Source organism: Syngnathus typhle, linkage group LG7 (assembly GCF_033458585.1).
Source record: "Syngnathus typhle isolate RoL2023-S1 ecotype Sweden linkage group LG7, RoL_Styp_1.0, whole genome shotgun sequence".
NCBI classification, from domain to species: domain Eukaryota; kingdom Metazoa; phylum Chordata; class Actinopteri; order Syngnathiformes; family Syngnathidae; genus Syngnathus; species Syngnathus typhle.
In genome coordinates this window covers 17,158,321-17,173,038 of record NC_083744.1, presented here as the reverse complement: position 1 = coordinate 17,173,038, position 14,718 = coordinate 17,158,321, and the positions used below count along the sequence as shown (strand labels likewise).

Genomic DNA, 14,718 nt, shown 5'->3' with positions numbered 1-14,718 from the left:
ATCGTCTGGCACGCGTCTGCGACAGCGCCATCAATTAACGGCGCAGATGACTTTGCACCGTGATCCTGATTTGCATTTGAGATGCTTCACAGGCCTTGCATTATGTATGCGGCATTGTTGGAACGACTTTGTTGCTCGTTTCAGGTGGCCAAAGCTGTTTCGCACTCGCTGAATAATTGCGTGAATTGCCTTCCGGGCCAGAAGGATGTTGACATGGCGTTGAGGAGCATCGGAGAAGCCAGCAAGAAGCTGCTGGTGGATATTGTGAGTCCATTTTATCCATTTCTTTAGATTTATTGACTTAGTTGATCCAATCACGTGTCAATGTGTCTTTGAAGCTTCCTCCTTGTAGTAAGACCTTCCAGGAAGCTCAGACTGATCTGAACCACACAGCGGCCGAGCTCAACCACTCGGCCGGCGAGGTGGTTCACTCCTCTCGTGGAACCAGCAACCAGTTGGCCGCCGCCTCCGGAAAGTTCAGCCAAGACTTTGATGAATTCCTGGATGCCGGTGTCGAGATGGCAGGGCACACCCAAGTAGGTTGGACAGTCTTGTGAGGATTCCAAAAACCGCCATCTCGAGTTGTCGTATTTTTTGGGGGTCACTTTATTACCTACTGTTCAATTTGTTTTATGATGAAATGAATCCAATTCACTTAGGCACATTGCTTTGCCCAAGAGCCAGCTGTAATGAGATCTTGTGATGTTCATGTTCTGGTTATTTTCTTCATTAGTGTGGGAATATCTTCAGGGATGGGAACCAATGTAGCATGATACGCAAACTTTCCTAAGCCTGGGATAGAATTGTATTCGGGTTTAGAAGGTGCATTTTTGTTTTCTTTTCAGAGCAGGGACGATCAGATCCAAGTTATCGGTAATCTGAAGAACATCTCAATGGCATCCAGTAAGCTTCTGCTGGCTGCCAAGTCGCTTTCTGTAGACCCGAGTGCAGCCAACGCCAAGAATCTTCTTGCAGTCGCAGCACGGTGAGATACAACGTGTTTCGTTTACTCAATTTAATCCAATATAATGACGAGGTCAATTCTACTCCGCTGCAAATAAAAAAAAATTAAAAAATGGGCTGAATGAACAGGGTCAATCTTTTTTTTTTTGGTACAACCCGTGAATATTGTATTTGATTATGTTCTACAGGTGTATCCTCCATTCTAAAATTCCCAAATGCAATTTAAACGGATCAGGATATTTTTTTTTTTAAATAAATATGGCCTTGTCCATTCAGCGTTGCTTCAGGGAGTCGTCTTCCTCCTTGTGGAGAGGAGCCAGGCAGCCGCTCCCGACGGGCTTTGGGCTTGACTGACTTTTCGCTGTCTAATTAGGAAGATGGAAGCCTTGGCTGGAAGCTGTCTGAGCTCAGCAAGGCTGAACCACAAACTCCAGACAATTTGCTCACTCCTCCTGCACATGCTTGTGCGTTATTGTGCAATGTTGTTAGGCTACGGCGGGCGGGGAATAGCACAGATAGGGCAGCTGAAGTGACTCCAATGAAAAGGTTGTGTGTGTGTGTGTGTGTGTGTCTGTGTGTTTCAGTGCGGTGACCGAGAGTATCAACCAGCTGATCACGCTCTGCACACAGCAGGCAGCAGGACAAAGAGAGTGCGACAATGCCTTGAGGGAGTTGGAGGTAGCCGTCCTTCCATAGCATCGCGCCGTATGCCGAGTTTGAGTCAATCGCGGATACATCGATATACCGTAATTTTCGGACTATAAGTCGCACGGAGTATAAATCGCACCAGCCATAAAATGCCCAAAAAAGTGAAAAAAAAAACATATATATGTATATAAGTCGCTCCTGAGTATAAGTCGCCCCCCCCCACCCAAACGATGAAAAAAATCGCGATTTATAGTCTGAAAATTACGGTAATTATTTATTGTGGACGGATATTTAAGTGAGCAGTAAACTAAATTGGATTACCCAAGTGGAGTGATAATAAAATTGCACGTTAAAAAGTGTTGATTACCAAAGTCTTTTATGGCAATAAAATCATTTTACAATGTTTTTTTTTTTTAATTCAGAATTTAAGGGCTTATAGTTTCTGTTGTAACTATTTGTAGGCTGTCAGAGGACTGCTGGATAATCCCAGTGAGCCCATCAACGAATTGTCCTACTTTGACTGCATTGAGAGCGTCATGGAAAATTCAAAGGTAGATTGAAAGGATCGTTTTGTTTACTGTTTGAATAAGACCAATCACGACCGAATATTTTCAAATTTAGGTTCTCGGGGAGTCGATGGCAGGCATTTCCCAGCATTGTAAGACGTGTGACGTGGTGGCTTTTGGGGAGTGTGTCGGCGTGGCGTCCAAGGCCCTCTGCGGGCTGACGGAGGCTGCGGGACAGGTGAGATTTCTCCCACCCCCTTTCTTTTCTTTTTTTTTTTTTAATAAATTGGAAAAATTTTATGCGAATTAAATAGTCTCACAGAAAAATGTTACTGAGAAAAATATTTAAAATAAGTTAACTTATCTGCCAACTGAACAAGAAAGTTTTACTTGACAAGATTTTTAAAAATAAGAAAATAATACCCATAATAAAAAAGCCTCTTAGTACTTAGCTTTTAATACTCAAAGACAAGACTATAAGATCAAATAAGATAATCAAGTAATAAGTCAATTGAAACAAGCATCATGATTTTGCCTGACAAATTTGATTTACTTATTTATATCATTAATAACATTATCATTTTTATTTTATTTCAAATGTATTTTAAATCAAAACAACTTAAGACTGCAAAATAAGCAATTTTAGGTTGAATTTAAGAAATGACATCTTACGTATGTACGTCTTTGTCTTCCAGGCCTCTTATCTTGTAGGTGTGTCTGATCCTAATAGTCAGTCAGGCTATGAGGGTCTGGTAGACCCCATCCAGTTTGCACGAGCCCACCAAGCCATACAGATGGCTTGTCAGAGCTTGGTGGACCCAACTAGTAGTCCCTCACAGGTAGGAGGACACTTCATATGGCCGATGAGGACAAAGGTTGGACCATCCCTGATTTGGTGTCCTTTTGTCTCTTAGGTTTTGTCAGCGGCAACCATAGTAGCTAAGCACACGTCGGCTTTGTGCAACGCCTGCCGCCTGGCTTCCTCAAAGACCTCCAATCCCGTCGCTAGGAGACAGTTTGTGCAGTCGGCCAAAGAGGTGGCCAACACCACCGCCAACCTGGTCAAGACCATCAAGGTCAACTCCCCAACTGATCAAAACGTTGAGTGTAAATTTTCCTACCAAATTCTTTTCATCAACGTCAGGTGTTCAAGTCCATCCGTACAAGTTACCTGTGAAAAAAAAAACTTTTTAGGCTTCGGATGGAGATTTTTCTGAAGACAACAGAAAGAAATGTCGAGTGGCTGCCACTCCGCTCCTCGAGGCTGTGGAAAACTTATCCACCTTTGCCAACAATCCCGATTTTGCCAGCATCCCAGCTCAAATCAGCAACGAGGTAAGCGTTCATTGAAAATTTTCAGAAAGGTTCTCGTACTAAATGACATGCCACAACCGGTCGCTTAAAATAACACTGAGAAAAAAAAAACGGAAACAATATGAATTGATGTTGATTTTCCTCTTGACATGACAAAACGGATCACCAAAATGCATTTTGACGTTTTCAATCAGAGCGGAAAAGTCCTGGTCGAAAAGCTTTATGGCTGTAATCTGTTAGAGGGCAGCGTTTAACGGCACCGGCGCCCTTTACCGCTGCTCTAATCTTCATCTTGTTAATCTAATTGTCGAGGGAGGCTTTGCCTCGGATCATAAAGACTCAAGGTGTTTCTTCCTGCGTCTCTCTAAAGCTGTCTTTCTAATCTCATCCACGAGTTTGATTGCTCAGTTGATCTTTCTGGATTCTCACAGTCGGTCAGAGCTGCTACTTCACCGACATTGTTGTTTTTTTCCCGCAGGGTTCGGTCGCCCAGGAGCCCATCGTTCGTTCGGCCCGTTCCATGCTTGACAGCTCCACTTACCTCTTAGAAACGGCACGCTCGTTGGTCCTCAACCCAAAAGATCCCCCGACTTGGTCCATACTAGCGGGTCACTCCAGAACAGTCTCTGACTCCATCAAGAGCCTCATCACGGCCATCAGGTTGGTTGGAACTCATTTTCTTTTGTCACGTACCAAAAAAAATAAAATAAAATGGGTGGGGAATTTCAATTCGAATTTAACTCAACCGGTTTTGATCGACTATGACAGTGCGGCCACTAACCAGTTCGCTTATTCGAGCAGACGGCTGGGCTCCTCTGTTGCTAGGCAACCTTAGCAATGACAGGACTCCCAAAAAGCTCTCTTCAGTTTGTACTCTTCACACATCACTTATCTCATGCTTTAAACAAACTGCTTTTGAATTCTATTATATGACACATTTATTATTATTTGCACTGAGTGCCTCTATTTTTTTTTCTCCTCCCCCCCGGCTAGGGACAAGGCACCAGGACAAAAAGAGTGTGATTACTCCATCGATAGCATCAATAAATGTATCCGGGACATTGAGCAAGCCTCCCTGGCGGCAGTGGGACAGACCCTACCTTGCAGAGATGATATCTCCAGCGAGGTAAGCTACCCATCAGCTCAATCTTGTCTGAAAGAAGGAGCTTAATGGGATCTGTAGTCCTTCTGTTGGAATTGATACCATAATTCGCTCTGCCTTTACAACTCACAAGGCACTCCAGGAACAGCTGACTTCATCCGTGCAGGAGATTGGGCACCTGATTGATCCCATCTCCACCGCCGCCCGGGGTGAAGCTGCCCAGCTGGGACACAAGGTGCACATCTGACAATATATCCTTTTTACCCCTTATGGATTACGATAAATCGCACCTCCATCTTGTTCAACCATCCATTCCCGGATGACTCTCCTAACCTTATTTCACCTAGGTGACTCAGCTGGCAAGCTACTTTGATCCACTTATTGTGGCGTCGGTCGGACTGGCCTCCAAGCTGCACGACCATCAGCAGCAGATGACCATTCTGGATCAGACCAAGACCTTGTCAGAGTCTGCCTTGCAGATGCTTTACGCCGCCAAGGAAGGCGGCGGTAACCCGAAGGTAAGGAGCGGAGTGGACGACAGCGTTGCTCTTAATACGCCAATGTCCTTTTTTTGTCTTATGCGCAGCTGTAAATCACTCGGCTCGCTGGTTACAACGTTTTATTGCTACCTGTCAAGGTATAGCTGCTCTTCCTCCTTGCTCTTAAAGATGCCAACAGAATACACTTACAGTAATTGGACAAGTCTGTCTTTAGTGGGAACGAGATTGAAGTACTAGTAAAAGCTCAACGTGTCACTCATCTGAATCATTAGCGGTGTAGACTACGTTTGGAAGGAAAGTGGGAAATATTTTTCAATATTTCTTAATACAGGACTGTCTCAGATCATTTGAATACTGTGATAAAGTTTTTTATTTTCTGTAATGCAATAAAAAAAAAAGTCATACGTTCTGGATTTATTACAAATTAGCTGAAATATTGCAAGCCTTTTATTCATTTAATTTTTGTTTTTTTTATAATATTTACATATAACAATATTAATAACAATATTCTAATTTGCTGAGACAGTCCTGTATTGTGGATTTATTTGAACATTTTTTACCAGTTCATTGTGGAAAGCATATATTATTATATATACCGTAATTTTCGGACTATAAGTCGCACCGGAGTATAAGTCGCACCAGCCATAAAGTGCCCAAAAAAGTGGAAAAAAAAAACATATATATGTATATAAGTCGCTCCTGAGTATAAGTCGCCCCCCCCCCCCGCCCAAACTATGAAAAAACCCGCGACTTATAGTTCGAAAATTACGGTATATGATGACTCAAGAGGCCATTCAGAGCCTGGCTCATAATATTTGTTTTTTAATCATCATCAACATCCCCAGGCGTCCCACACTCATGATGCAATCTCCGAAGCAGCCCAGTTGATGAAAGAGGCCGTGGACGACATCATGATGACTTTGAACGAGGCGGCCAGCGAGGGGGGCATGGTGGGGGGAATGGTGGAGTCCATCGCCGAGGCAATGGGCAGGGTGAGATGTGGATTTTGCCTCCACTCGTTCTTGACCTCATTTGTCCGAGTCATTTCGCAGTGGGTGTACTTGAAAAGTGTCCTTGTGCGTGTGACTCATTATTCCGACGGATGAAGCATTTCAAATCCTCAGGCAAATCATGATATTAGCAGTTACTCATTGCCTGCTGGGAAACATGCCACTCATCTCATTTTAAGGTGAAGAATTGAGAATACACACTCGCCACACGCTGTATTAGCAATAATTGCCCAATTTAAAGCACATAAATATGAGTTTTAGCCGTCTCGGCTGGAGAGGTATTCATTTAACGGTATCTATATATATATATGCGCGCCGTTTCATAACTGGTAGCAGTACTAAGCTAGCATTGCTAAACTAGCATTAGCACTTTAAATTCGCTAACATAAATTACAGCTGCTATATTGATAGCTTGATTTCTTTGTATTGAGGTGTTACTGTTACACAAAAGTGACCGTTTTTGGAACATACAATCAATTAAAAATCATTAAGAGGTTATAAACATACTTGTTGAGCAGAAACGTTGCTAATTTGATTTTGAAGCCATTCATCTGCCTGAAGTCCTTTCATTCTGCTTCAGTTTACTAGTTTTGTTAGAAAACAAACTATAGCCATTTTTTAAATTATTTTCCAAGGGTGACTATTCCAAAGTAGTTTCAGCAAAGTTCATGAAACCCAAGCTAACGGATAACTGTGAGGATGTGGAGATGAGTGCGCCCGCAAATGCATGGCGGACGATTGGTATCTTGCAAGCCATGCCTTCTGTCTTTGAAAGATAAAAAGAGAGAGATTAAAAGAAAAATATCTTTATGAAACCATAGCTGGATGAAGGAACACCTCCAGAACCCGAGGGTTCCTTTGTGGACTACCAGACAACAATGGTGAAGTTCTCCAAAGCCATTGCCATCACAGCACAGGAGATGGTGAGTGCCTTTCCCCATTCAGAGGATTGTCTAGCCTCACGGACATTCTTACGCTAACGAGGTCCCCCCCCTCCCTCTCGCTCTAGATGACCAAATCAGTGACCTGCCCCGAAGAGCTCGGCGGCCTTGCCTCTCAGGCCACCGTGGACTATGGGCAGCTTGCTCTCCAAGGACGCCTCGCTGCAGCCACAGCAGAGCACGAAGAGGTTACAAGCCATGTTCAGTCTCTTGAAAAGGCGCCGTTTCCCCCAAAATATCACTTTGGAATCTTTCCCGTCTGGACCGCAAATGCTTCGAGATCAAAGTCAACCCTCCCACATCTGTCACAGTCATTTTTTCCAAAGTTTCCTCCGTTTACAGCAAAGCAACATCGCGCTAATAAGCTCACAGCCCTTATCAGCAACTCGTACGATGCACGCGGCTGGCGCGAAAAACCTCTGGTTGCCATAGCGACACGTCGCCTCGACAAGTCTAAAAAGCCTATAGTGATGCTTATAAAAGAGCAGCCACCCACCCACCTATGTATCTCAGCCTGCAAATTAAATGCTACTGCCAGCTTTCTGCAGAGAGTCTTTGACTTGCGTTTCCATCTGCTGTGTTAAAAGAAAAGTCGAGCACGTGATGGTAAAGGGAGACTGCTTTGGCTTTCAGGTGGCTTTCCAGATCAAAACACGCGTGCAAGAGCTGGGTCACGGCTGCATCTACCTGGTACAGAAAGCCGGAGCCTTGCAACTCAGCCCCACGGACAGCTTCTCCAAAAGGGAGCTCATCGAGTGTACACGTGCAGTCATCGAGAAGGTACCACGCTTTTTTTCTTTTTTTTTTTCTCTTCTTTTGGCTCATGTTACGCTTCTCTGATTTTAATGAAACTGGTAGTTTAGCTGTACTATCCGATGCTTCGCGTAAAAGCTGGCTGCTCTACATCGCCGGACGAGGAAGTAGTAAAGTTGAACTTGTAAAGGTTTAGTAGAATGTAAAATGTGATGTGTTATTTTGGGTGATAATAAAGGCTGCGTGGGTAATGCCGATCATGAAAGTGAAGCCATCCTGCATCATTTTAAAGTGGACCCGCTATGACCCTGGCAACAACGAGCTCCGGCAATCACACATTCCTAATTCTATTCCACTCCAAGACTGTGATTTCATCCAACGCACAACTTGATTAATTTCGCACTCGCTCGTGTGAATCTCGTGCCTCGTTCAAGGGCTCCTCTCTGGGAGCTGGGTGGTTTACGAGAGACGGAGCTACGCTAGTTCCCCGGTCTGCCTCATCAACTTGTTTTTGATTGTTGCGGACTCCGATTTTAAGGCGGGAGTATTTTTCAGCACGTCTCCTGCCGTCCGTCTATCTGGAAGACTTATTTGAAGCGTTCGATAAAATGTGTTGTCAGATTGCTTTCCGTGTTGCAGGTGTCGTTGGTGCTATCGGCGCTGCAGGCGGGGAACAAAGGCACCCAGGCGTGTATCACAGCCGCAAGCGCCGTTTCGGGTATCATGGCCGACCTGGACACCACCATCATGTTCGCCTCGGCGGGAACCCTGAACCCTGAGAATGAGGAGTCCTTTGCTGACCACAGGTGTCCATCAGCATGTTTTTTAAGGGGACTCACAGAAGATTACATCAAATGTTGTTTTCCCCGGCTCTCTGTTTTATGAGTGCCTCACTCAGGAGAAGCAGAGCGCCCAAAGTAAACAGCCATCTCATGTTGCTGACCAAAACTCTCACCTTCATTTCTTCTCCCAGGGAAAACATTTTGAAGACGGCTAAGGCCCTCGTGGAGGACACCAAGCTGCTGGTGGCCGGAGCCGCATCCAGCCAGGAGAAGTTGGCTCAGGCCGCCCAGTCCTCCGCTAAAACCATCACCCAGCTCACAGAGGTGGTCAAACTGGGAGCCACCAGCATGGGCTCCGAGGACCCCGAGACACAGGTGACCAGCTTTGAGAAACAACTTCCCACTCAGTGGATGGGAGCGATAAACACCACACAAGGAAATCCACTCCCCGGGCTAGCGCCGATAAGCCCGAGCTCGCACCGTTGTGGCTTTATTGATCCCGGGCTTCATCTCCTCAGGTGGTTCTGATCAACGCAGTGCGCGACGTGGCCAAGGCTCTGGCCGAACTCATCGGCGCCACCAAGTGCGCCGCCGGCAAGGCTGCCGACGACCCGTCCATGTATCAGCTCAAAGGCGCCGCTAAGGTAAAAGTATTGGTTGCGAGTATTGATCCATTTCAACCCAGGCGACAAAATTCCTGGATTGATGTACAAGATTTGTTTTTCTCACAGCTGTCACACACACACAAACCTCGTTTTGTAACTTGAGCTGCTGCTTAGTGCTTTTCATCTCAAAGGAATGAGGGCCACCCAAGGTCTCGGTCCCACTGGCAGATCGGTTCTGCATATGGTGACCACCCCTGCCCCCACATTCATGGGACCCTCTCAAAGTCCTGCTGTGCATTTGCTCGCATTACTAACATTGTAAGGCTCTTGTTGCGTAACGCAGCAGGACGGAAGCCTTGTGCTAAATATATGAGAACATTTTAATTCCTTCCAAATCATTGGATTATTGGTATTATAAATGCTCACCAAATTATGTTTTGCTTTCAGTGTCTTTATCAGCTGTGTAATTACCATCAAACAAGCTCATATAAATAAAAAATAGTCTGTAACATCCTGTTTTATATTTAAGGAGAAAGAGCGCCACCTCCTGGTTTGATTGCTAGCCTCATCCACTTGACTGGCTTTATTTGACAGGTCATGGTCACCAACGTGACGTCTCTTCTAAAAACGGTGAAGGCAGTGGAGGATGAAGCCACTCGCGGGACGAGGGCACTGGAGGCCACCATTGAATTCATCAAGCAGGAGCTGACAGTAAGACCGCCTGACAGGCCCGATCCATCCTTTTGAGCTAAAGAGGCTCAGCGATATTTAGGTCTATTATTCCGAAACAAACAACTCCACTGCTCTCTTTACCCGGCTCTAGTTCTCACAGCAAATTGGAAAAATTCTTATCGTAGCGCCACCAGCGACAGAGCAAGCTTGTCATATTCATGTCTCCATCTCAGATGTTCCTGGCCAAGGACGTCCCAGACAAGTCCACCACACCTGAGGAGTTTATCCGCATGACAAAGGGCATCACCATGGCGACGGCCAAAGCCGTGGCGGCGGGCAACTCCGCTCAGCAAGACGACGTGATCGCCACGGCCAACCTGAGCCGCAAAGCCATTTCGGACATGCTGACAGCCTGCAAGGTTCTAATCCAGACACATCTGTTGTACTGCTTTTCAGCAATTTTGATTTACTCCAGATTTAATCCAGATGCAATACATGTTTATCTTCTTATTAGGAGATTTAAAAAATAATAAATAACTAAATGCAAGCTAATGAATAAATAATGCGTCCACACTTCCTTCTTGGTATTGTAAGCTGTGTGACAACCCCCCACGAGGAGGCATTTATTTTGGGCTCCTTGAAATTCCCAGAATCCTTTGTTTTCCTCTCTCCATCCAGAAAGCGGCACACCACCCAGAAGTGAGCCAAGACTTAAAAATCAAGGCCCTGCAATATGGCTCCGAATGCACCACGGGATATGTCAACCTTTTGGAGCAAGTCCTTCAGGTTGGAATGATTTATTGAAAATTAAATGTACACGCCTCTTTAGATTATAAAATGGTGCACAATAAATATTTACAGTTATAATGTCCACACTGCCGTATTGAAATATCAATTCTGATAAAAACTGAAATTCCCAATGTGCTTACTAAACAGTACACAATCATCTTGCTAGCTAAAGCTTGTCGCTAAGTGAATATGCACTACTAATGCTAAATGCTTAAATTAGCCCCGTCTTTGTCCACCACGGTGCCAAGCTCACATATTTTGCTGTTTGTTTCCACTTGCGCTGATATCGCTAAATGTACCTTATTCATAGATTCGGCTAAAAGTACCGTATTTTCCGGCCTATAAGGCGCACTGGACTATAAGGCGCACCTTCAATGAATGGCCCATTTTAAAACTTTATCCTTATATAAGGCGCACCGGACTATAAGGCGCACCATTAATGCATCATGTCAGATTTTTAGTCCAAATCAAATCATTCTCCATTTTATCTTTTTTATTCCAACTTCAGACGCAACAAATGACTTTATAATCACAAAATAATGATCCATAGTCTTTTTGATTCATGATTCATAGTCTTCAGTGGGCCACTTATGATCGATTTCATGACACAATGCTTTGGGCCAGTTTAAATTTAGGAATTTGGTCCATATATAAGGCGCACCGGACTATAAGGCGCACTGTTGGTTTTTGAGAAAATTTTAGGTTTTTAGGTGCGCCTTATAGGGCGGAAAATACGGTAGTAATGTGGCGGTGGCGCTAATCGTTTTGACAACGTTGCCGTTTGCGCTGATACGAGATTCACGTGTGTTCAGGTGCTCCAGAGGCCCACACCGGAGCAAAAGCATCAACTGGCCGGCCATTCCAAGCATGTGGCGGCATGCGTGACGGAGCTCATCCAGACGGCCGAGGCCATGAAAGGTAAAGCGCCGGCGCCCTTTAATATTCCAACACACCGCGATCCAAATGATTCCCATGGTGAACTCGTTTCAACGGGATTTCAGCCATGCTAGCAATTAAATTGAAGGCGCGCTAATCCTCTGTGTACGAATATCAGCGGGATGAGAGACGTCGGGTCACTACGATCACATTAGAAGATTGAAATGGAAGCAAGCGGCGGCGGCGGCGGCGCTGCAAAATGAAGCTCAGTTGCGGTTATGACACAAACACGCGGCGTCTGACGGCGCTAATAGATTGTGCGTGAATTGGATTTCAGAGCGTAGAGCGAGACGCGCCGGGGCTATCGGCTTTGTCTTTCTAACATCCCATGTGCTCTCTTTCCCTCGCCCCTCTTCTTCCCTTGCTGCGTCAGATGGAGGTAAGTGCGCTGGATCAACTTTCATGGAGTCGAGAGGGGGGTCGAGGAAGGGAGGGGGCGGTTTGGCGCAGGGCAGATTTCCCCTGAGCTCCACGTAATCTTGGAAAAGACGTTCACATCTGCCTAAGCAAGCTGTTCCCATAGTGCTGCCTTTTATAGACCTTCGTAAAAAGGCCCATCAAAAGTCAATTGCTTCCTTTCGTTTCTCTTATTTAACATTGCGGCAAGCGCGCAAAGTCGAGCGTCACCAAAATGAAAAGTGTTTTGTTTTTGGGAAAAACACGCGCCGGTGTGCCTTTCAGGATCCGAGAGCGCCGACCCCGAGGACCCCACCGTCATCGCGGAGAGCGAGCTCCTCGGCGCAGCGGCGTCCATTGAAGCGGCGGCCAAGAAACTGGAGCAGCTGAAGCCCCGAGCCAAGCCCAAGGTAAACGCGCCCTTCTCGGACCTTTTCCACCCACCCACGCACAGACACAGCTTGTTACCGAATCGTAGCAAAAAAGGTGACATTGTCTTCACTTTGAAGGTTTCTTTGCTCCGGCTCACACAGCTGCTCCTCTTTTTGAGCACCGAGTTTAAACGGAGTCCTCAGTTAACGGAGATGTTTGTGTGTGATGTGCACTGGCATGATTGTGTGTTTTGGGGATCCTCTAATCCCTCTGGCCTCTGCCCTTTGTGCTTTCCTGCTTCCCTTTACCTCCTCCAGCGCACACTTGTAATTGTCAGATCAACCTCGTGTCTGTGTCATATGAAGGAAGCCATATTTAGGTCAGCCCACTTTTAATAAAAAAAACTAATACTCTGTCTCATAGTCTAATTCCATGGCGGAATTTATTATCAGGCAGGTTTTTTTTTTTTTAGGGGGTGGGTTGTTTTTTTTTTTCTATAAAAGGAGATTAGCGAGTAAAAGGATTTTCCCCTCGTGTCGACGTCGGTGCCTCCCTCTAGTGATCTCATTTGACTAGACAATTTAAGAGGGAAATATCGCCAGTTGTTTCCCAATTTAATCCCCAATTAGCGAGCGTCCTCCATGTTTCGGATGACGATCGTGTTTTCGTTTGATTTGAATCCTTCTAATTGGCCTTTGTGTTAGTTCGGACCGAGTGGTTCTGTGCAGAGGCAGAACTAATAAAGTCCTGCGTCATTTCCAGAGGAAACGACTCCATAAAATAGCGGCCCAATTTCATTTCCATCCAACCTTTTTAATCCTCTTTACTCCCGCTCCTCATCCGTCGTCACGGGTCGGTGGACGGACGGATGGACGAACGGATGGAGGTTTTCTTCTCCCACCTCTGCCATGCATGTCTCCTTCCCTCCCGGCCCCTCTCAGAGCCTTTGTAGACCTGGAGGACTTCTCTGCAGGGCTCTGTGTGATATGTTTGATATATTAGGTTGTTATTCAGTCCAACTATGTATCAAACATATTCCTACAGTGTCCCGCCATGTCTCCTGCCATCTGTGCCTTTTGTGTTTCTTGAGATTTTGGGTGCACAACTGTGTGAATTTTTTTTTTTGTTTGTATTTTTTTTCCCTCCCTTGACTGTCCCTTAACTGATGGTGGTTAGTTCAGGTCTTGTGCAATCATTCAAAACCAAATTTGGTTTTTGATTGACGACTGAGGCTAAGGTTATGCATTTTGAGGATTTTGGGGGCTTCGGTCCAAAATTGTGAATATAAGGCTGACACCAGCCTTATTTTAGGCTAGCTTGTAGGCTGCCAATATCAGTATTTGCTGCCCTCTTGTGGTCATTTTGTGAATAGGAGACAATTTCAATGTTTGGATTGAGAAAGTCATGTAATGGCTGAATTTTTTCTCTTCTTCGACCTCCAGCAGGCCGACGAGACGCTGGATTTCGAGGAGCAGATTCTCGAAGCAGCCAAGTCCATCGCCGCGGCAACCAGCGCTCTTGTCAAGTCTGCATCAGCGGCCCAGAGAGAGCTAGTGGCACAGGGCAAGGTCAGTCAAACATTCCAAACACTTCAAAGTTGCCAAGGTCGACGTGATCCTCTGTATTATTTACACAAACGCATTTTGAGGTCACTCGAGATTTTCAATTTCAGGTCGGATCCAATCTAGCCAACGCGGTGGATGACGGCCAGTGGTCGCAAGGACTCATATCTGCTGTGAGTATTGTCATCTCGGCGTCAATCAGACAGAACGACCGAGAGTGAGCTTTCTGAATGTCAACCGCCGCAGGCCCGCATGGTCGCGGCGGCCACCAGCAACCTGTGCGAGGCGGCCAACGCATCAGTGCAGGGTCACGCTAGTGAGGAGAAGCTCATCTGCTCAGCTAAGCAGGTGGCCGCCTCCACAGCTCAGCTGCTGGTGGCCTGCAAGGTGAAGGCGGACCAGGATTCTGAGGCGATGAAGAGACTACAGGTGGGGACTTGCCGCGAGTACGCTTCGAGAAGGTTTGCATACTAATTCCGCCTGGTCTTCTCCTTCCTAAAGGCTGCTGGCAACGCGGTGAAGCGAGCCTCAGACAACCTGGTGAGGGCGGCTCAGAAAGCAGCCTTTGACAAGACGGAGGACGACAGTGTGGTGGTGAAGACCAAATTTGTCGGCGGCATCGCTCAGGTACTCGGATACACAAATACTCTATGCGGAGTGGAGATTTATTTATTTATTTATTTATTTATTTATTTATTTGTTTGTTTGTTTGTTTGTTTGTTTGTTTGTTTGTTTGTTTGTTTGTTTGTTTGTTTGTTTGTTTGTTTGTTTGTTTGTTCGTTCGTTCATTTATTCATCTATTTATTTATTTATTTATTTATTTATTTATTTATTGGTCCAAGTACATGTTAGTAAAATATGTTCCAT

The 14,718-nt window shown here is 45.5% G+C and overlaps 1 protein-coding gene across 1 annotated transcript in view; it reads left to right on the top strand.

Annotated features, from left to right (window-relative positions):
- The window catches only part of tln2b (talin 2b), a 56,264-nt gene that overhangs the window by 38,408 nt on the left and 3,138 nt on the right, over nt 1–14,718 (top strand). The window contains exons 28-56 of the mRNA XM_061282118.1: nt 145–264; nt 339–536; nt 846–985; nt 1,548–1,641; nt 2,073–2,162; nt 2,233–2,355; nt 2,813–2,956; nt 3,032–3,217; nt 3,312–3,452; nt 3,910–4,091; nt 4,425–4,557; nt 4,667–4,768; nt 4,881–5,051; nt 5,879–6,025; nt 6,865–6,966; nt 7,053–7,172; nt 7,618–7,764; nt 8,377–8,543; nt 8,711–8,894; nt 9,038–9,163; nt 9,719–9,835; nt 10,030–10,215; nt 10,475–10,582; nt 11,398–11,503; nt 12,203–12,327; nt 13,732–13,857; nt 13,962–14,024; nt 14,098–14,280; nt 14,353–14,478. Of these exons, the coding sequence (XP_061138102.1) occupies nt 145–264; nt 339–536; nt 846–985; nt 1,548–1,641; nt 2,073–2,162; nt 2,233–2,355; nt 2,813–2,956; nt 3,032–3,217; nt 3,312–3,452; nt 3,910–4,091; nt 4,425–4,557; nt 4,667–4,768; nt 4,881–5,051; nt 5,879–6,025; nt 6,865–6,966; nt 7,053–7,172; nt 7,618–7,764; nt 8,377–8,543; nt 8,711–8,894; nt 9,038–9,163; nt 9,719–9,835; nt 10,030–10,215; nt 10,475–10,582; nt 11,398–11,503; nt 12,203–12,327; nt 13,732–13,857; nt 13,962–14,024; nt 14,098–14,280; nt 14,353–14,478 (3,957 nt within the window). The remainder of the gene's footprint in view (nt 1–144; nt 265–338; nt 537–845; nt 986–1,547; nt 1,642–2,072; nt 2,163–2,232; nt 2,356–2,812; nt 2,957–3,031; nt 3,218–3,311; nt 3,453–3,909; nt 4,092–4,424; nt 4,558–4,666; nt 4,769–4,880; nt 5,052–5,878; nt 6,026–6,864; nt 6,967–7,052; nt 7,173–7,617; nt 7,765–8,376; nt 8,544–8,710; nt 8,895–9,037; nt 9,164–9,718; nt 9,836–10,029; nt 10,216–10,474; nt 10,583–11,397; nt 11,504–12,202; nt 12,328–13,731; nt 13,858–13,961; nt 14,025–14,097; nt 14,281–14,352; nt 14,479–14,718) is intronic.